Genomic DNA, 22,388 nt, shown 5'->3' with positions numbered 1-22,388 from the left:
CCAGACAAGACTGTTGGACCTTTTAACTTTTTATGACATTGACTCCACCCAATTGACTCTTGGTGAGAATTTTATACATAAATTGAGCCATAGGCTCCCTTTAATTGATCGAAAATGTTAAAATGTTAACTTTTTGCTTTACTTACCTGTTACATCCCATTTCTGACCCCACCACTCTGGTTGTGTGATCGTGGCACCTAAAGTGACATAACTGTGCAGAAAGCCATCGCACCACCAGCTTGCATGACAACATTACACTTTTTCCATATTTTCAGTAGTTTATGCAATTTTTTTAAAAAAATATTTTCGATTTGAAAGCACAAATTAAAAATTTGCTGTTAGGGTTTGTAATTTTCCATATATTTTTGCAACTGACAAATATAAACATATTGGAAGAGCAATTTATGTATAAGCAGATGGTTAATCCAATGACCCTTACCATAGCATAACTTTTCCAGACCCTAAATGACTAAAACTGTCCTCAAGCAACAGATGCTGAGATGCCAAGCTGAACTATAGGTCACCTCTCCTGTCTAACCAAACATACAAACACACTGGGAGAGCTCAAGAACCTGATGGAAGTGAGATGGCCTTCAGGAGATAATGGTGGTCATTTATAAAATCCAGGATAGAACAGAGATGGGACAGATGGATTTTTTCCTGAACTTTAATTATTTTCTTTCCCGTAAAGGACACATAAAAATGTCAAGCCGGGTCTGTGTGGCCTCTGTGATTCTTCGTAAAGGTCTCTTGTGCCTGTCCTACGCACATGGGAGATGTAGAGTGGCCGAGGGCAGGGTAAATAAATTTTAGGGTGGCAATTGACATCGAGAAAAATTTGCTTCATGAAAACACATTTATATACTAAAAACATTACAAACATCATAGCTATGACTTGTGGTTAATAGGCTCTTAATTCACGTAGCAAAGTTAGGCGGTAAGCTGCCGAGTCTTTCATCAATTTCACCTAAATAAGGATTGTCATCTACACTATGTAATGGAGTGGTTCCATAATATACAAATTCTAATTTTTCCTATATGTCATGTGGTATGATTTGAAAGTGTTTAGGACTGACGAAGATAGTCAAGCGCTGTACTCGGCAGTGTACATGCCTGATCCCTACTCCATTCAAACACATTGGGGATCGAAGACATGAGCCTTCTGGTGACTAGACATTTATCATCAATCCTGTGCAGGGATGTTTCTGTCATGAGGCAAAATGAGTCTCTCGCCTCAGGCAGCAGATTGTTGGGTGAAACCTTGCAAGATTTGTCTTGTAAGATATACCCACTGGTTTTATTCGGACTGACCATGCCTGAAACAGAACAGTTATTACCGTTAGAGATGAGCGAGTAGTACTCGATCGAGTAGGTATTCGATTGAATACTACGGTATTCGAAATACTCGTACTCGATCGAGTACCACTCGCTATTCGAATGTAAAAGTTTGATGCAGAACCAGCATTGATTGGCCGAATGCTATACAGTTGGCCAATCAACGCTGGTTCTTCTCCTACCTTTAGAAGTCTTCTCCGTGCAGCTTCCCCGCGGCGTCTTCCGGCTCTTCATTCACTCTGCCAGGCATCGGGCCTGGGCAGAGCCGACTGCGCATGTCCGCTTGTAGTGTGGGCATGCGCAGTCGGCTCTGCCCAGGCCCGATGCCTGGCAGAGTGAATTCAGAGCCGGAAGATGCCACGGGGACGCTGCAAGGAGAAGACTTATCGGAGGATCCAGCCCGACCCTCACTCGTGGACTTGGTAAGTATACTTTGATCGAACGTTGCCTACCCCTGAAACGAGCATTTTCCCCCCATAGACTATAATAGGGTTCGATATTCGATTTGAGTAGTCGAATATTGAGGGGCTACTCAAAACGAATATCGAACCTCGAACATTTTACTGTTCGCTCATCTCTAATTACCGTATATACTCGAGTATAAGCCGAGGCCTCTAATTTTACCACAAAAAACTGGGAAAACTTATTGACTCGAGTATAAGCCTTGGGGGGAAATGCAGCAGCTACTGGAAAATTGAAAAAATTAAAATGGTCAGAATTTTTGGGTGCAGTAGTTGCTGGGTGCTGGGAAAGGGGAGGGGGTGCTTTGGTTGTCTGTCTGCCCCTTCCCTGAGCTTGAGGACTGTTTTTTCTTCCCCCACTTGCAATTCAGTCTGGCTGAATATAGGGTATCTGCAGTGCTCCTATTAACCCCTTCCCGATGGAACAGGAGCACTGCAGATACCCTATATTCAGTAGACCGGGCACTTTCAGACACAGGGATACCTAATGTGTATGTGTTTCACAGTAATTTTCTACTTTTATATGTATTCTAGGGAAAGGAGGGATTTAGAACTTTATTTCTTTTTTAAATCTTTTTTTTTTTTTTTTTTTGCACTATTTAATGGGAGATTATATACATTGTTATTGGAGCTGGTCATAGACCCCCCCTCCCTAAGAAAAAATAAATGTTTTTTTTTTGCTGACTCGAGTATAAGCTGGGGCTTTTCAGCACAAAAACTGGGAAGAAAAATTTGGCTTATACTCGAGTATATACTGTATTATACTCTGTAATCTATCCTGTATTTCCCTGTACCCTCTGACTGAATGGGTTACGGTAGCGGACACAAGAGTGTCAGGGACAGGTGAGTATGTGTTTTTTTTATGTTACACCTGCCCTAAGCCCCTCTGGAGTTTGCCCAATTCTTATACCGTACAACCCTTTTTAAGCTGACCACTGAAGCTGGGTATATGTCTCTCACTTCTTTCAATTATTGGACATGTACAGGGGGCTCAGTGTCTTATCTTATTCAGAAGGATTTAACGCTGAGTAGTGCTCATGCACATTGGTAGTCAAGCTTAATTTTCTAACTACGGGAAAGAGGCACCATTTCGATTTTCGCCTCAGGCAACAGAAAAGCTACACTCGGTCCTGATCCTGTGCATAAGTGATAACTAGGTGTTGATTCTTTTAATTTCGAGGACTGCATGAAGTCTCATTCAACCAGGACGATGAATAAAATCAAATTAAATGAATCCTTTAGTCACCTTTTTAAGAAAGTTTCAACTCAAGGGAAGAGAAAGACCTCGTCCCCAGGCACTAGAGGCCATAGACCTTTCATTTTGCACTTATAGTCAAGATACACTCGGTGCTTGTTAATAAACTGCATCTGAGAAGAAATTGCAATTTTTTTTTGGCAATGGTATTGCTATGGTCTTTTGGTTATTGGTCTTTTTAGGCTATGGTCTTTTGGGTCTATTGCTATGATCATTCGGCCCTTGGTTTCAGCTTACTCCAACTACCAGAAGGGAGCTGAAATGGTCCAACATTGGCCAAATAATGAATCCACTCAATTTCCGTGTATTTTAGGTGCTTTCATTGTTATTCTTTGGTGGATGTGCCACTTTGTGAATAGTCGCTACTTTCAAACCGTGTATTAACCCCATAAAGTTCTCGCAGAATAAAAAAGGTCAATGTCTCCAAGTTCATATTCCAGTTCCTAAGAAATATAAAGAATCTGTAAGGAAAGACTTTAAATGACAAACTATAAAAGATAAGAATATTCTCCAGTTATAGTGGATAAGAAAGCAAATGAGAAGCCAAAAATGAGAAATCCAACTCAAGTGAGATGAACAGTGACCCATCATTTATACATCAGTGGATTCTGGATGTTGAGACTCACATTGATGGCTAACATAAAGGGACAAAGCACTTTCATTTTCGGCTCTATTCTGCCCAAACAGAGCTGAATAAAGTCAGAGGGGCACATTACTCAGCTCGGTGCTTCTACCCCTTTGTTTTAGCGGTTGGTGGCGTTCTCATCGATAAAACTTCTGACGTCATTTTTTTTTTAAATAAAAATTTTAGGTACCCTTTAAGAAAATTTGAATGTTTTCATGATTTACATTTTTTAATTGAGACTGAGTGTGCATAAGCAGTGACTTTTCCCCCGTGAACACAGAACAGGACCCTCACGTTGTTGGTGGGAGTCGTAGTTACCAAACCAATGTCAATATTTAAAGAGAACCTTTCACCATCTTCACCAACATCAAAGCTTTGCATCCTAAAATAGCTGTTGCCCCTCTGGTTTTGGAATCTTTTTCTGTAGCTTGTGTGGTTCTTGAGCAATAGTTACTAGAGATGAGCGAACACTAAAATGTCCGAGGTTCGAAATCCGATTCGAACAGCCTCACAATGTTCGGCTGTTCAAACGGATTTCGAACCCCATTATAGTCTATGGGGGGAAATGCTCGTTTCAGAGGTACGCTTAATTCAATAAAATTATACAAGTCCACCAGTGACGGTCGGGCTGGATTCCTCTTGAAGTCCTCTCTTGGCGCAGCGCCCCCGCGGCGTCTTCCGGCTGGAATTCACTCTGCCTAGGCATCGGGGACTAGGCAGAGCCGACTGCGCATGCGCGGTCGGCTCTGCCAGGCCCGACGTCTGACCAGAGCCGACTGCGCATGCGCGGGCATGCCCGCGCATGCGCAGTCGGCTCTGCCCAGGCCGGATGCCTAGGCAGAGTGAATTCCAGCCGGAAGACGCCGCGGGGACGCTGCACGGAAAAGACTTCTAAAGGTAAGAGAAGAACCAGCGTTGATTGGCAGAATGTATAGCATTCTGCCAATCAACGCTGGTTCTGCATTGAACCTTAAACTTCGAACAGCTAGTAGTGTTCGATCGAGTACGAGTATTTAGAATACCGTAGTATTCGATCGAACACCTACTCGATCAAACACTACTCGCTCATCTCTAATAGTTACTGTTCATATCTGCAACCAGTATGCTATTTAGGCTCTGCTATCAGGTGGGTGATGATGGACTGGACTAGATGATCTAAGACCACCCATCTAACAATAGAGAGCGTAATCGGCATATTGGGTGCTCAAATGACCAGTACCAATGGCTCAGGTACGTATGAGCTAGAAAAAAATTCCATCTGTACCACAATCAGTAGTGTGTCACCTATTGAAGGATACAAAGCACTGGTGTTGGTAAACATGGTTGAAGGGCCTCTTTAGTAACTTCCATAGAAAACCTTATCCAATGTGAGTAATGCAGGCACATTTTTACAGTGATCCCCCCAAGTGTTAGAGATGTTACCTAAATTAGCATTGAGCAATGTTAGTGTTCATATACGGTTACTGTTTACCCATAGCAACAAACTAAACTCTCATTAATTCTTGAACACTTCTCAAAATAATATAAACGGTATAAGCAAAGCCTGTTCATTGGATACCATGACCCTCCCCCCCCCAAAAAAAAAAAAAAATTAAATAAAAAATGACCAACTTAAAATGCAATAAGAAGGTCCTTAAATAACCTACCAGCAATGGGAAATGTCAGACATGAAGACCTACAAAGCTTCCTTTTCTTTATTGAGCCCTGTTTGAGATACAAATATTTGAAAACACGTGGCCACAGGTAGGTCATAAATCACCTTATGGCACATTCAAACAAAAGGACTTTACGTGCCGAATGGCTTAGAAAATAACCGATAATCTTTTGTCATGCTCAACAGTGCATAATGAGTTCAACCTGTGTCCATTGATAGAACGGATTTACTAGATGCCAATACTGGCTTCTCTTGACCTTGAAGAAACCATATTATCTCTCTGCTAGGCTTCAGACACTTACGTGAACATAGGCTGTATTCTTGAGACAGTCACTCAATGGGCCTCTGTTCCACTGGTACAGATCCGCATTCATTACCAGGTCTACATACAAATTAAATATTACTAAATTGCATCGGGGACTACAATGCTCCCTTCTTGTCTTGTTTTAAGCCCATACACACAAAGACCTAGCCATAATCACACGCTAAACCTTGTGTCCACACAGACACACTCAGAATGTGTACTTATTCAAAACATCAACACACAATGGTCACTGGAAAGTCTTATATTTTCTTGTGCTTTTTTTGTCAGTTTTTGCAAATTTTATGACCTTTATAATGAATGACTAAGCTCCTTTTAACCCCCTTGTACCAGACGAAGCACACTCTCGGAAATGTCACTGGTGACAGTAATAAGGCTTTTTAGGAGATAGTTGTACTGTTAGGTTATACTAGCAGTGAGTTATATAGGTACCCAGATTTTTTTTTTCTTTCTGAGTAGGTCATATACATTTACATTTGACACTTTTTGAAAAAAAAATATCCTTATACTACATTTTTTGTGTTCACTCTTTTATGTGACTTTTTCTTGTTTTGGGTCATCTCTTGATACATCAAAGTGTGAAATCCTCAACCGGTCTTCAATGTTCATAGAGAGGGGATTAAGTTGTTTTTTGATTTGTCGGATCGTGCGAATATGGCTTTGGCCGTGATCGTTTCTAGAGTTTTGTTGCCTTGGTGGAGCTATCACAGCTGGCACTGGTTGGGACACTTGCCCTACTGAGCTGCATCTTATGGGATGTTTTTCTCTTTCTCTTAATTTATCGTATTGGTTAGGTTCCAAACTTGACATGTTTCCTCTGCGTTCTTTTTTGGATTTAACCATCTGTGTTATTCAACGTAATAGCAAGATATTGCAGACCCAAGAATACAGACGTGGTTCGGAAAATTGACTTCTCAGAAAGAAGACATTGTACGTTATTTATGGGCCTTAGCTATTGAATGGGCAAATCCAACAGTTGAATTTCTAGCTGCAGAGCTTTGTTGTCTCATACGTGGAGCCATTGGGGAGTTGACTGCTGAATAAAGCAAGTTGGGCCTGTATTCTGCCCACCTCATTGCTGCTCATCTTCAGCCGGTGTCGTAGTAAGCAGCTAAACAGATCCAGTTTACGGGCACCTGGTGGTGATAAGAAATTCACTCGCTTTCTCAGCTCTTGCATTTCTAGCAGTGCAATTTCTCTGGACCCAGGTTGGTCTATTTGTTGCGCTAAGCCCCTGATGGCTTCTGGGTCAAAGGGTACACTGTAACCAAAAGCATGAAGACCATCAATACGAACGTACTCAGGATCTTCTAATTTGTCATCCAAAGTCTGTTTGTCAGTCCATTCTGCGGAATCTTCTTCACCTTCTTCTTCTTCCAACGGACTGCTTCTCATGTAAAAGTGGACAGTTTCAAAAAATGACCGCCAGCGGTGGCCCAATATCAAAGTCCAGTTCTGGCACCGGTCCCCTCCTTCCATGTCCCAAGTTTTCTCCCAACTTGGATAACCTTGTTCTCCAGCCGGCAGCAACCAGCTTTCAGAGTGACTCCCTCCAAAGGGATTTACATAAACGGTTACTTGAGGGTCTCTGGTGCCATTCCCGGCAAGACAGAGACGCATTGAAAGTCCTAGCAGTATATGTAGCTGCCTAGGCCAGTGTTTGTTGCTCTTGCAGGTCAGGAGCATACGCTTCCTTCCACCCATTTGAAACCACATGCCTAGTCGCAGATCTCCAGAGATAAAGAAAGCTGGAGCTCTCAAGCGTCCATCCCGTTTAAGAAGTAAGTACTTTACTTCTAAGTCTTGCAAAGTACCTTCTGTCCCAAGATAAGGTTCTGAGGACTCAGGCACTGAAGGCACACACAGGCCTTGAGCTGTTAATGTGTATCCAGGATTGCAACTGGCACACTGGGCTGGGTGAATTGTTGAGCAGAGGGAACACAAAAGGCCAGGTCCTTGGATGCATGGAATGTTTCCCTGGCAGTTGGGATGCTGGAGAGTACAGGTACAACTGTGAGAAGCCTCCAGAAATGTGCCAGGCACAAGTGATGCACTGCAATAGAGAAGGGATTGGATGTGGTGCCACCAATAAGAAATGGATCTAGAAGAAAGAAAAGAAAGTGTTAATAAAATGAAAGGTAAAATGACATTGCATTTGGTGTAGAAGATATTTTCACATGTGCACTGATAAGCTTCAATTTTGGGTGTTATAAATCAAACTTATTTCTACTCTCTGTAAATCATATTTTTGTAATGCCAAGGTAAATAACAAGATAGATTAGAGCTACAATCATTACAGCCATTTGTTCTTCGGGAGATGGAGAACATTTATTATATTAAAACAGGGATGGATACTTTGGAGAACATAATCTAGTAGAATAAAGAAGAAAAATTTTTGCTAACTACAGTATGTAACCAACAAGAAAACCTTCATAAATAACATAAAAAATAATCACATATATACAATATATATAGCAAAATACATGGAATTGAAAATGCTCCAAAATAGAAGATTTAATAGTTATTTTTTAATTTACACAAGGAAAAGGATGAACAAAAGAGTATTCTAAATATTTGGTGTGTCCATGGTTTGGAGGTGTCCTAGAAGAGATGAGATGGTTCTCACAGAGCCCCGATCTCATCACGATCCTGTCTGTCTTGTATTATATGAAAAGACAGAAGGAATGGAGCAAGCCTACATCCACAGAAGATCTGTGCTTAGTTTTCCAAGATGGTGGGAACAACATCCCTGCCGAGTTCCTTCAAAAACTGTCTGCAGTTTGAAAAACAGCCCATCTGTTAATGGGTCAAAACAATGGGGGAGACACAGAGCGAAAATATAATGTAGTATTTTGAGCAAATAAATAAATAGTAGTATTATAGTGTAATATAGCCTCATTGGCCTCTTACTTTCTGTGAGTAGTCACAACACCCAAACAGCCTTAAGTTAATATCCAATGATTACGGAGGCAGAACACTAGGTTACGTGTACCAATGTAGTCTATGACCCTCCAGGTGCAAACCCCATGGGGTGGAGGAAGACTCAGGACGATGTGCACACATTATCCAGAGTCTTCCTCCACCCCATGGGCTTTGCACCGGGAGGGTCATACACTATGTCTGTTAATGGGGTCATAATGGGGTTCGCCAGGTGTCCGTTGGGTTTCTGACGGTTTTATCCTGACTTTTCTCTCCAATTTTAGATGAAATCTGCAGCAAAGTCTCCTATGGAGACGCCAATGGAGATGTGAATCTAGCCCTAATGTGTTTTATTCCATTGTATGGGGATGCCTTTACTAGATATACAATGGATCCTTTTAAAACATTCTCTAAATTCCAGAATATACGGTAAAAGGATGCCACTGCTGCAAAAAGTCAGTCTTAGATATTTCTTCCTTCTTAGAGCGCTATCAGCTTTGAATGGCATCGTTGAAAAATTAGAGACCTGGTAACCTAACAGAAAGGGGGTGCTGAATGCTGAACCACTTAGTACAAAGAAGTTGCCAGTGCCCTGCTGACCCAACAACTACAGAGATCCAACCCTCCACTGGTATTAACAGACTAGTGAAAAGTACACCACCACTGGACTGGAAACGTGTCATGGAAACTTCTCTTAATTCTTCAGCATGCCATGACATTTTGGACAATTATCTAATTATATGTTTCTAAATTCTAACATGACTGTGCCCTGGAGGATGAAGTAAGGCCCATGAAGACATGGCTGAGTTGGTTTCATATATATAAAAAAAAAATAAACTGACTGGCCGAGGCAGAGCCCAGACCTCAACACCACTGAACACCTTTGGGCAGAACTAGAAAGGAGATAGTTAGCCAGGTTGCCCCATCTAAAATGATTGTTACCAATGATCCTCACCAAACACTCTCTTGGATGAATGACGAAATACACATATCATAATAGGAAAACTGAATTAAGAGGAACCTGTCACCAGGTTTGGAACCCCTAAACTACTATGCCCTATGGAAAATTACATGGTATATAGATGGAATTGATATTGTGATACACATTCACACTTGCATCTGTGTTTGGTAAGGATTGTCACCTTTGCCCTTCTTTATTTTTCATGTAGAAAAAAAATCATTTGTTGAGCCAGTAAAGGTCATTGATATCTATGATGGAGGTCACTGATGTTTAAGAAGAAGGTCATGTGCCTGACCCTGATTAAGCGCTTTGTCTGAGAAGTGTAAGCCAAGTACTCAGTAGATGCCATTCAGACTTCTCATCTGAGTGCTGGACACTATTCCGTATATGTGGTACATGCAGAATGGATGTACCACCCACAGATCAACCAGATGCTCATGTTGATCAGTCTCCAAAACTGGAAGCCCTACAATGTGCACACGAGCATCAGAACTGGACGCAAAGGAAGAAGGTGGTCTGATCTGATGAGTCCTATTTTACATCATGTAGTTGGCCACTTGTACTAGATGTACATCATGTACTCTAAATAGGGAAGAAATTGCACCAGAATTCACTCTAGAGGAAGCTCTGGACAAGGTTCTGTCAGAAAGTTTTGGGTCCTAGATGTTTATTTTGTTGTTACTTCGACAAGTAGCACATACCTACTGTAAACATTGCTGCAGACCAAGTAGACCTTCATGGTTACACTGCAAATATCACTCAAGAATATTTTGAGGAACAGAACAAAGATTGAAGCTGCTTGACTTAGCCTCCAAAGTCCCCAGACCTCAATCTGACTGAACATCTGTGGATATCCACAAAGGACACACCTCACAATTTATGGGAAATAAAAAATCTGCTAATATATTGGTTCCAGACAGCACAAGACTTATGGAGTCAATGCCAGACAGATATCGATGGAGACTATGCCAGATAGATATTGGTGGAGTCCATGCCAGATAGATATTGGTGGAGTCCATGCCAGATAGATATTGGTGGAGTCCATGCCAGACAGATATTGGTGGAGTCCTTGCCAGACAGATATTGGTCGACTCCATGCCTCAACAACTTAGACCAATTTTTGGGAAAAGGGGTATCCTACATAGTATTACATTGTTTTAAAGAGGTTCAAGACCCATGGGTAGTGGTTACTGATAACTTATCCACAGGATAGACCATCACAAGCATCAGATCGATAGGTCATCAATATCCATTACCTTGGGGTCTTGGACAACCCCTTTAATGTCATCGTAAATGGGTGTAGAGGGATTATTGGTTAGCAGAAGAACTGATTGGTCCATAAAATGTAGCTTAGTCTTAGCTGTTATATATGGACTAAAGCAAAGAAACTTCTAACACCATGGCTCAAAGACAAGTCAACCGATCCACGATCGTATAACACGCTGGTGTTATCAAAATATTAATTCCTGCCTATAATGCGTATATCTGGCTAGAATAATACACACGCCTGGGCTTATCATATTTTGAGCCTTAGGGTCTATAATTAAAGGGAAATTTAGTTAGTCCAGACGCTTACGCTGTTGAGGCCGGATGCCTGTGTCCAGTTTTCTCCTAACTCATAGCGAGCGCTTTATTCCTGAAAATTGTCGAGAAGACACACGGCTCTCGCCAAAGTGGATTTATGTGTTTACTCCAGTAATTAAAGTAGCTATGCCTCCTTAAAGGTCAGGTTTGAGATAAATATAGCAGCCTAACTAATTAAATATAACAATGTTAACAGGAAAGGTTGCATTTCATTTAATTTCTTTGCAAATAAGGTGCACGTTCAGTTTTTCAAAGCTGTCTAAGATGGAAAGGTTGAAAAGCATTTAGGTTATAGAGCTTAAAAAATGTCATCAATTATCGCACGTGGCTCGAGGTGGCTTCTCAATGGTGACATGTAATATATCCATGTAATATAAATAATACAATTTAAGGAAAATAAAGATTCCTAAGTTGAAGTGATTTAAAGGGGTTTCCCGAACTTGACCCTAAGGCAGGTCGCCAATCAGAAATCGGTGTAGGTCCGGTCCCTGAGGTTCAACTGTTTAAAGCAATTGCAGTACTTATCCAAATGTTGCAGCCTCTTCCAACATCCTGGGGTGTGAGTGTGAAATCCCTGATGATCTTTCATTCATAACCTATCCTAAGGAAGGGGAATCCATTATTTATCCTAGATAACCCCTTTAGGCTCAGGCCACACTTTGTGGAGAACCTGCATTTATTGTTGGGAACTTTGTTGATTTTTTTTTTTAGCCAAAGTCAATAGTAGCTTGAAAAGGAATGAGGAATATATTGGACTCCAGAGTATAAGAGGTGGAGGCCCAGGGGTGTAAAATATAACAAATAGTTATACTCACCTTCCCTCAACTCTTCTGGGCCTCTCTCTGGTTCTTCTTCTGTCCTCTTCCAATACTAAGGTTGACGTCATGCAAGAGGGTGCATGACATCATCCAGGAAGTTGGAAAAGGCCATAAGGGAACCAGAGCGAGTCCTGTAGGCTACAAGGAGGCACAGAAAGGTTGAGGGAAGGTGAGTGTTTGCTATTTTTTTACAACTCACCTGGACCTCCACCTTTTATACGATAGAGTCTGAAGAGACCTCAGAGTATAATAATTTCCATTTCAAGTTCAAGCTGAAACTAAATGGAGAGTTGACCTATCCAAACCTGAAATGAACGAAATCTTGAGAAATTCACCCGTCTCTAGTGCCATTGCTCTAAGCCAAATGGTGTCTCAACCAATAGTTATCCTTCCTGATTTACACATACCTGTACATGCTCAGTTTGTGTGCAAGGTTTACCAATGGGGAGACGACTAAAGGATTAGACGTTAAAATTCTGTGTGTTTAATCTTTACTTCTCCCAATATCATCTGCTGAGGAGGGTCAGGAGGGTCCCAGGCACATAATAATAGTCAGCTGACCCTGATAGAATCAATGGGTTTGTCAACAAGGGCGTAACTTAAAGGGGTACAGTTATTTTGTCTATTGCCAATATGAAGTGAATACTATAAATGGTATATTATGGTTAGGGGCCCAGGAGCTTCATGGTTAACATCACAAAAAATCTCAACATATCAAAACCTCGCATTCTTTATGCCATATGATACTCAAAAAGTCATAAAAAATCTGAGTTGTATGCAATCTTTGTAACATGGATGTAGGCAGTAGGAATGTCACCAATAAAACTAATTCCTTGCTTAAGTTCTGTAAATAGGATCTCTACAGGGTCAGGAGGTTAAACATTGACACAGAAGACACTGGTTTTTATCAGTTGAGGAAAGAAATTCCCCGGTGACCGCCATGTTCTCTCAACATCAATTCTAGAGCAATAAGGATTTCTAAAGCAGAGTTTTGGTGATATCATCTTCTAAGATTCAGGAGGATGACTAAGGGTGGGTGAAGGAAACTTTGCATTCCACCTTCAGAAAATAGAGCCCTTGGGGCAACACGGTGGCTCAGTGGTTATCCTTGCAGCGCTGAGGCCCTGGGTTCGAATCCCACCAGGAACAACATCTGCAAGGAGTTTGCATGGATTTCCTCCCATTCTACAAAAGACATACTGATAGGAAAATAAATGTACATTGTGATCCCTATAGGGGCTCACAATCTACATAAAAAAAAAAAAAAAAAAAAAAAAGAGCCCTTGAAGAGTTAAAAAAAACCACTGACATGGCAGATTATCTGTTTAGTTGGGCATATAGAAGAACTAAATTCACAAGAAGACATTTAAAGAGGACCACCTCCACCCACTCCAACTCTTTGCAACCACAGTTGGATTTTTCCTGTTTGTTTCAGCACCAAAGTTACATTCTAAACCAATTCTTATTTTTCCCCCCCACAAACAGCGCCATACTTGTCTACAGGCTGTGTCTGGTATTGCAGTTCAGCTCCATTCAGGTCAAAGTTGCATTGCCCGACATGAGTGGGCTGTTTAAGAAACCCTTTTCTTCTAAACTTATACAATCTTATCTTAAAGTATACTTTCTATGTATATGTTTAAAAAAAAAAAAAACATGCATTTTCTATTCCGACTCCAGCAATTCTCTATCTAGCTGTGCCAGCTCTTATTCTTCTGACCTTACATGTTTTGCTTTTATTCTACTCTGTGTTTTGCGGATTTTATTTCTTCTTCCGTGTCTTTATGGGTCTGTTCATTCCATTTTAAGCCTGATATTCTTTCTCCAATCTCCCAGGCTCAGTATCCATGAAAATACTAATAAAAAAGTAATATTTCTCCGACAGCTTTAAAGGGCATAAATTCGCCTCTTTTATCTTGTGCCACAGAACGCATGGAATTAGTGACCTCACTGGTGTCAGCATTTTCCACAAAAGCTCCCAGTTAAACATTCTAAGCTCAAAATCAACCCATGACTTTTACTGACACTGGAAAGATGACAGCAACAAATAGACAGCGACTTACTTGTATTATCCACAGTAACAGAGACTTAGCTGCACAAAATTTGCTGCCGTATCCTTTTCTAAAGAGTCATTAATGTTGTCTGAAGCCGACATCCTTCCATAAAGCCGCATATATATTCAAAGCGATCCTCTCGTATCAGTCTTACCCTGACATGGATACTTATACGTTGCGGGAACAAAAGTTATTCCTCTTATATGGTAACTAGTAAAGTTCTCTCCTACATGTTGTAGGCTCTATGGGTCATTATGGAGTAAAGGAATACTAGGAAAAGTTATACACTGTCTACCAATAAGTATTTGGACACCTGTGGTCCGAGCGGTACGAGCGGCAATTACAACCTCAACTCTCCAGGGCAAGTCCTCATATGACGGCTAGTGGTGTTTTATTCCATTCGACTTGGAGAAGACAGGTAAGTTCTTTCACCTTTTTTTTCCGGCTGCTGCACCCCTTAGTTCGGCGATCCAACTCAATAGGATTCAAGTCTGGGCTCTGGGCAGGCCAGTTCAGTCGGTTAACCTGATTGTCACTGTATCAAGCCATTGTAGACCTCGCTACATAACAGCTGGCGTTGTCATCCTGGAAGTAACATTGGTCTGGCCCATAGAACCGCCATAATGTAGGAAGCACACTGTTATCTAACATAGTGCAATAGGCGTCAGCGTTGAGTTTACCATGCACTGGGACCAAGGGTCCCAGTCCATACCAGGAGAAACACCCCCAGACCATAACTCCACCTCCACCTCCGCAGAACTTTAATGGGTGTCCAAATGCTTATTTCTAAATAGTGTATTCTATGGGACTCTCCAGTACCACCATATGACTTCAATTTCATAGACAAAATCTGCCCCACCGCCCCCCGTGTGAACTAGCCCTTAGAGTATGTTCACACAGAGGTTTTTTTTGCAGGCTAAAAAAATCTCTTTCAGGAATTAAGAAAAGGAATGATGCCATTTATGTTGCATTTTTTATGATGGTTTTTGTTGCCTTTTTTTTTTTGCTCCAGTACACTATATGGACCTGGAAACTTCCCTTTTAAAAAATGCTTGAGGATTTAAGGCTAGGGCCAGACATTGTGGAAACACAGCTTTTTTTTGTTGTGGTTTTTGAGCCAAGGCTAGGACTAGATTGAGCAGAAGTTAGAAGTATAAGAACTTTCTATATATTTCCGATTCCATTTGTAGCCATTCTTGGCTTTGGCTCGAAAAAAAAAAAAAAAAGCAACAAAATCTGCAACTATTTTACATTTACAATAGTTTTCCCCATTGTAGGCTCTATCTGTATCTAGCTTTTTCCCTGAGCTGGTTAGTGGAGACTAGCTACCATATATGGCACACAGTAAGTAGAGGAGAATCTGCTCCACACAGTAAGTAGAGGAGAATCTGCTCCACACAGTAAGTAGAGGAGTATCTGCTCCACACAGTAAGTAGAGGAGTATCTGCTCCACACAGTAAGTAGAGGAAAATCTGCTCCACACAGTAAGTAGATGAAAATCTGCTCCACACAGTAAGTAGAGGAGAATCTTTTCCATAACTGGCTATCTGTTACTCAGAATCATCAGGATCAAGCAGACTATATATTGTATTATGATGGAGAACTCTAGGGATTGGGGGAAAGAATAGGAATAAGGAATACTGAGCTTTCAAGACTCAGGCCACGTAACCATATGTACTATCTACTCCCACGGCCAAATCAATCTGAACAGGGAATAATAGACTATATTCAACTATGTTCAGAACAAATAGAGACAAGACATTAGATGTAGAGTTATATAATGTGGATAAAGTAATTCTATGAAACATCATGATATACATGAGGACATTGTGATTATTATTTATGACTACTACAGCGCCATTAATGTCAAGGATAGGAACAACAATGGCAAATTCAGCAGGAACCAAGGAGAGAAAAGAATCCAAGGTCCACACCATCGGCATATTCTCAGGAGCTGAATAGACACATTAATGGGGCTCTTCTATCCTCTCGTGTTCCACTCATCATCACAATTGTACTTATCACACAATCACCTCCTCTGTCTTGAACCACTTAGTACATTGCTCTAATAGAAGCAATTGAGATAAATCAGACTAAAGGCATCAAAAAATCAGACAAACAATTTTCAAGATATTTTGCTATGACTGGAAAGATCTCCAACACGATGGCATGTTGTTCTATTATTTCATATAGTCATTGCATTTCTACCTCACGCAAGAAGTGATTTTTTAAATGCTGGAAAAGAAGGAATAACTGAGAACTGATTTCCTACACAGTGCTGTGCAAAAGTTTTAGGCAGATGTGAGAAAATGCTACAAAGTATGAACACTTTCAAAAATAGAAGCGTTAATAAGGTTTAAAGAGAAGTTAATAGAAATCTAAGTCTCTAAATTCCATTAATATTTGGTGTGACCTTTGCCCTTTGCCCTCCATCAATTCTTCTCGTCAGGGAGGTTGCTCCTGCCGCCATCTTGGAGAACTTCTGTGGATGTAGGCTTGCTCCAATCCTTCTATCTCTTCATGTCATCCAAGACAGACTGGATGATGTTGAGATCAGTACACTGTGGGGGCCGTATCATCACTTCCAGGACTCCTCCTCTGAAGGGCAAAGTTCACTCCAAGTATTGATGGGATTTATTTATTTATTTTATTCATTCACTTTGCATAAATGAGAAAAATAAACTATTTTTGAAAACATTCTTACTTTAAAGCATTTTGTTACACCAACCTAAAAACCCTAGATATTTGTCTTCTGGGGCACCATATTAGCACGTCCTTATCTTGGGCCCAATCTTCTTCATGTAGAATAGGTTACATTAGCGTCATAGAAAAGTTAAGTGATCACATATGGTGAGTAGGGTTGAGCCGATCTTGACTTTTCAGGATCGATTTTAAAATCCGATTTCCAATCATTTTTCATTCGAACCCGATCTCGATCCCAATTCCAATCCCAATGCAAGTCAATGGGATTTTTTTTTTATTAATCGGAGATCCTATTCACTATACAGCATGGAATCTAACAATTGGTAGAATCCACACTGTATAGTGAATCACTAAAGTAGCCAGAGCATTTTTTTTTTTAATCCTCTGGCTACTTAGTCCCCCCTGGTGTCCACTTACCTCCAGAGATAGCTGCTCCGGTGCCCGGTGCCTTCCTTCTTCTTTGCCTCGCTGCCGCTCCATGCTGCTCTTCTCCCTTCGCTGCCCCCTCCCTGCCAGTTTAGGAGAGTGTGGGCAGGTTAGGAGAGTGTGGGCGGGTACTGGGAGGGGAGACGTCACCCTGTGAAGGCTAAGCAAAGCATTGTGGGAAAAGATCACCGATCTCGATCCCACATAAAAAGATCGTGTTCAGAATTCCGATGGCGATCGTGAAATTTTCTTGATCGCCGATCGGAATCCGATCTTTTCCGAACACGATCGCTCAACCCTAATGGTGAGTACTTTTTCTTAAAGTGTCTTGTCTTCATTTTTTTGTTTTGCAAGGGGTAAAAATTCACTTTCCACCTCCATCTGCCAACCAGTCTATTTGACTCGCCCATGAGCAGTCGCACATACAAGTTAACAAGACCAGCAGGGACCATAGAACCAGCTGAGCTGGTGGAAATTTACTAAATTAATATTTCATTTTTTTTTTTACTATTTTAATAGAAATGCCAAAAAACCCTTTAAGGTTCCTTTATATTTTTATATATATTTTCTTAAATTCTCTATCCCCCCCCTTCAATCTAAAATGACCCCAAAAAATATAGTAGAGCGTTAAATCTAAGATATATGTATACTGTTTTTGTGATATGTGCTTTAGTATACTGTAGGATTGGTACTTATTGATTTCACATCTAATCTGATTCATGAATCTCCTGGTCAGGACACCATTGTGTTTACGATACCATTAAGATAGGCATGGCGAAGAGGAGCGAATAATGAGGCTGTGAGCCATAAAGTAACCCTTTACTTATCTCCAAAAGTCAGCCCAGCCTACACGATGTGACTGCTTTATACGCTAAGATCAATGTTAGCTTCTAATATAATCTCTCGAGGACGTCCGGCTTCATGCAGACTCTTACTTTTTAGTGCTCTGTTGAACAAGAAGTTTTAATTAGGTGCGAGCAATTCTAGAGGGGTTGTCTCATTTAAGTAAATCTAAGGGGTCAGAGTTTTGACCCATGTGTTGTCAGACCATGCCAGGCCACAGGACAGGATAGTCAACCATAGAGCAAAGGTTAATTTTTCTTGAACTACTACTCGCCGGTGTCGTAATGAAGAACTTTTGCAGTGCATTAAATGGACTAGCCATTCTATTACAGTGTAGGCTTTGGGTCACTTCTACTTACAATAAGTCCATTAGGCGGTCCGGACATACAATGCACAATTCACAATGTCCTGTGTTTTATCTTATTTTCTCTCCTGACTTGTCTGTAGATACCTATACAGTCTTATGAAAAAGTTTGGGCACCCCTATTAATCTTAATCATTTTTAGTTCTAAATATTTTGGTGTTTGCAACAGCCATTTCAGTTTGATATATCTAATAACTGATGGACACAGTAATATTTCAGGATTGAAATGAGGTTTATTGTACTAACAGAAAATGCGCAATATGCATTAAACCAAAATTTGACCGGTGCAAAAATATGGGCACCTCAACAGAAAAGTGACATTAATATTTAGTACATCCTCCTTTTGCAAAGATAACAGCCTCTAGTCGCTTCCTGTAGCTTTTAATCAGTTCCTGGATCCTGGATGAAGGTATTTTGGACCATTTCTTTCTACAAAACAATTCAAGTTCAGTTAAGTTTGATGGTCGCCGAACATGGACAGCCCGCTCTCAAATGATCTGAAAACAAAGATTGTTCAACATAGTTGTTCAGGGGAAGGATACAAAACGTTGTCTCAGAGATTTAACCTGTCAGTTTCCACTGTGAGGAACATAGTAAGGAAATGGAAGACCACAGGGACAGTTCTTGTTAAGCCCAGAAGTGGCAGGCCAAGAAAAATATCAGAAAGGCAGAGAAGAAGAATGGTGAGAACAGTCAAGGACAATCCACAGACCACCTCCAAAGAGCTGCAGCATCATCTTGCTGCAGATGGTGTCACTGTGCATCGGTCAACTATACAGCGCACTTTGCACAAATAGAAGCTGTATGGGAGAGTGATGAGAAAGAAGCCGTTTCTGCACGTACGCCACAAATAGAGTTGCCTGAGGTATGAAAAAGCACATTTGGACAAGGCAGCTTCATTTTGGAAACAAAAATTGAGTTGTTTGGTTATAAAAAAAGGCGTTATGCATGGCGTCCAAAAAGAAACAGCATTCCAAGAAAAATACATGCTACCCACTGTAAAATTTGGTGGATGTTCCATCATGCTTTGGGGCTGTGTGGCCAATGCCGGCATCGGGAATCTTGTTAAAGTTGAGAGTCGCATGGATTCCACTCAGTATCAGCAGATTCTTGAGAATAATGTTCAAGAATCAGTGACGAAGTTGAAGTTACGCCGGGGATGGATATTTCAGCAAGACAATGATCCAAAACACCGCTCCAAATCCTCAGGCATTCATGCAGAGGAACAATTACAATGTTCTGGAATGGCCATCCCAGTCCCCAGACCTGAATATCATTGAACATCTGTGGGATGATTTGAAGCGGGCTGTCCATGCTCGGTGACCATCAAACTTAACTGAACTTGAATTGTTTGTCCAAAATACCTTTATCCAGAATCCAGGAACTGATTAAAAGCTACAGGAAGCGACTAGAGGCTGTTACCTTTGCAAAAGGAGGATCTACTAAATATTAATGTCACTTTTCTGTTGAGGTGCCCATACTTTTGCACCGGTCAAATTTTGGTTTAATGCATATTGCACATTTTCTGTTAGTACAATAAACCTCATTTCAATCCTGAAATATTACTGTGTCCATCAGTTATTAGATATATCAAACTGAAATGGCTGTTGCAAATACCAAAATATTTAGAACTAAAAATGATTAAGATTAATAGGGGTGCCCAAACTTTTTCATAGGACTGTAAGTAGATACTTCTAGAGATGAGCGAGTAGTGTTCGATTGAGTAGGTGTTCGATAGAATACTACGGTATTCGAAATACTCGAACTCGATCGAATGCTATACATTCTGCCAATCAACGCTGGTTCTTCTCTCACCTTTAGAAGTCTTCTCCGTGCCGTGTCCCCGCGGCGTCTTCCGGCTGGAATTCACTCTGCCTAGGCATCCGGCCTAGGCAGAGCCGACTGCACATGCGCGGGCATGCCCTTGCATGCGCAGTCGGCTCTGCTCAGGCGTCGGGCATGCATATTCATTATATATACTAAGATAGAATACATGTAGTAAAAATACAACGCGATTATCATCTATAATCAGTCCGCCATCTCCGAGGGCTCGTACCGCAGCTCTATAATGATGCACTAGGCTGACTCACAAAGATCAAACGTAACATGTGCCCATCTGTACGAAGTCAATGACATCTGTCTCTTTGCAATGAATTGACTTCATTGCCTACACTCTCGTGAATGCACCGGATGAGTGCGCTTTTAAGCATTTCTTGTTCCCAGAATTCACTTGTTGTCTTGCTCCGTTTAAGCTATTTACCGGCTCCTCTTTAAAGGTGAGGGTGATTACATAATTAAGCTGTAATTAAACCTGTATCTAATTGTGTCTGCCACGATGATGTATCCCATACAGTAGGGGCGTCTCGGGGGAAATGCCTCCCTCTTAGAAAGGTCAAAGGGATTTCTGTTTTTCTCAAAAAAAGCATTCGAAGAGCAATTAAGTGCCGAAAAAATACATTGAAGAGCGTCTAACCTACAATATGCTGTGCTTAACGGAATGTGTCGTAGAGTGAACATATGCTTAATGGATCAGCAAAAAGGTGAGACGGTGTTGTTTGCAGCTGCCGGCCCAAAATACGTCGACATGGCTGCTGTAGGAAATGGAGCCTGGATTTTGTTGCTTTCAGTGTTGTACCTGTGTGTTCTGTGTAAAAGCCATTCCATTTAATAAAAAAATAAAAAAAATTCTAATTATACGTGTTCCAAGGAAAGGTCACCGACGAAAACCAACTTTCCAGTACCTGCTACTATTACAGCACTTAGTACTTTGTGGTAACAGGGAACAGTTACTTTGAAAGTCGTTCTAACAACTGCTTTAACAACTCTAAATTGAGACGTGGGAGTCTCTTCTTATTTCGGTTCCATTACTCTTGTGTTTCTTTTTTTTCCTTTTTTTTTTCTCTTTTTTTGCCATTTCATGTTGCATTTACGCCCCGCTCCTCTTCTTGTCCAGTTTTTATTGCAGTGATTTTGGTGCAGACATATACAGTGCTCATTTCAGACCCATAATGGTATCCTGCGCAACATGATGTACAGGGATCGTTCACCAGAGCTAGATCTGCAATACAGATTTGATGCCTTTTTGGCCCACATATACTGCTGTACCTGATACTGTTGTAGTATATCAGTGTAAAAGGGGTAAATGAAAAGTCTTAAAGGGAATGTGTTACCATGAGCATGCATTATAATCTGCAGGCATCATGTTATAGGTCAGGAGGAGCTGAGGAGTGGCAGCCCCATTAGCCAAAGACCAAAGCATCTACAAAGAAAGAATCTAGAAGACCCTTCTCTTCCATGCATTACATGGTAAGACCACTGAATTCATTGCCACCATGTAATGCTTCATTTCACCTGTGGTGGTGCTACAGGGGAACTTAAAGAGGACCTTTCACCATCTGGGGCACATGCGGTTTAATACACCGCTAGAAAGGCGACAGCGCGCTGAATTCAAATCGGCTTTCATGTTCTGTGCCCCCGGTGCAGAGCTATCGGTGACAGTACCGTAGCTCTTCACTGTCAGAAGGGCGTTTCTGACAGTAAGTCAGGAACGCCCTTCCTCACAGCAGCGTCTATAGCGCTGTACTGAGAGAGTGGTGAGGAAAGCCCTCCCCCTCCTCCCCCTCCTTCCTCAGCGTCATTCATGGGCCGCAAGTAACGTCCCCTCTCACAATACAGCAGTATAGACGTTACTGTAAGGAAGGGCGTTCCTGACTGACTGTCAGAAACGCCCTTCTGACAGTGAAGAGCTACGGTACCAGTACCAATAGCTCTTCACCGGGGGCACAGAACGGGAAAGCCAGTAAGCAGATGAATTCAGCGCACTGTGGCTTTCTAGCGCTGTACTAAACCGCATGTGCCCCAGATGGTGAAAGGTCCTCTTTAAGAAGATATGGTACTGGTATTAATGTTAGCTCTTTTATAAACAGGACTGACTGCATCCAGAAGTTTATTTTTCAGTTCCTGGTCCTCAATGCAATTCTATACTAGGTCCTTCCACTAGAGGTGAGCAAACCAATTCCAATTTAACATGAACCGGAAGTGACATATTACACTCTGGGGTTTATGTA

At 41.2% G+C, this 22,388-nt stretch overlaps 1 protein-coding gene across 1 annotated transcript in view; it reads right to left on the bottom strand.

Moving 5' to 3' along the window:
* Positions 1–6,482: 6,482 nt before the first annotated feature.
* Positions 6,483–22,388, bottom strand: part of BRINP2 (BMP/retinoic acid inducible neural specific 2) — a 230,714-nt gene continuing 214,808 nt past the window's right edge. Inside the window, exon 8 of the mRNA XM_075287107.1 lies at positions 6,483–7,753. Within this exon, the coding sequence (XP_075143208.1) occupies positions 6,637–7,753 (1,117 nt within the window). The 3' untranslated portion in view covers positions 6,483–6,636. The remainder of the gene's footprint in view (positions 7,754–22,388) is intronic.

The sequence above is a fragment of the Leptodactylus fuscus genome, chromosome 9 (assembly GCF_031893055.1).
Source record: "Leptodactylus fuscus isolate aLepFus1 chromosome 9, aLepFus1.hap2, whole genome shotgun sequence".
In the NCBI taxonomy this organism is placed as follows: Eukaryota; Metazoa; Chordata; class Amphibia; order Anura; family Leptodactylidae; genus Leptodactylus; species Leptodactylus fuscus.
This window is presented reverse-complemented; position numbering and strand designations above follow the sequence as displayed.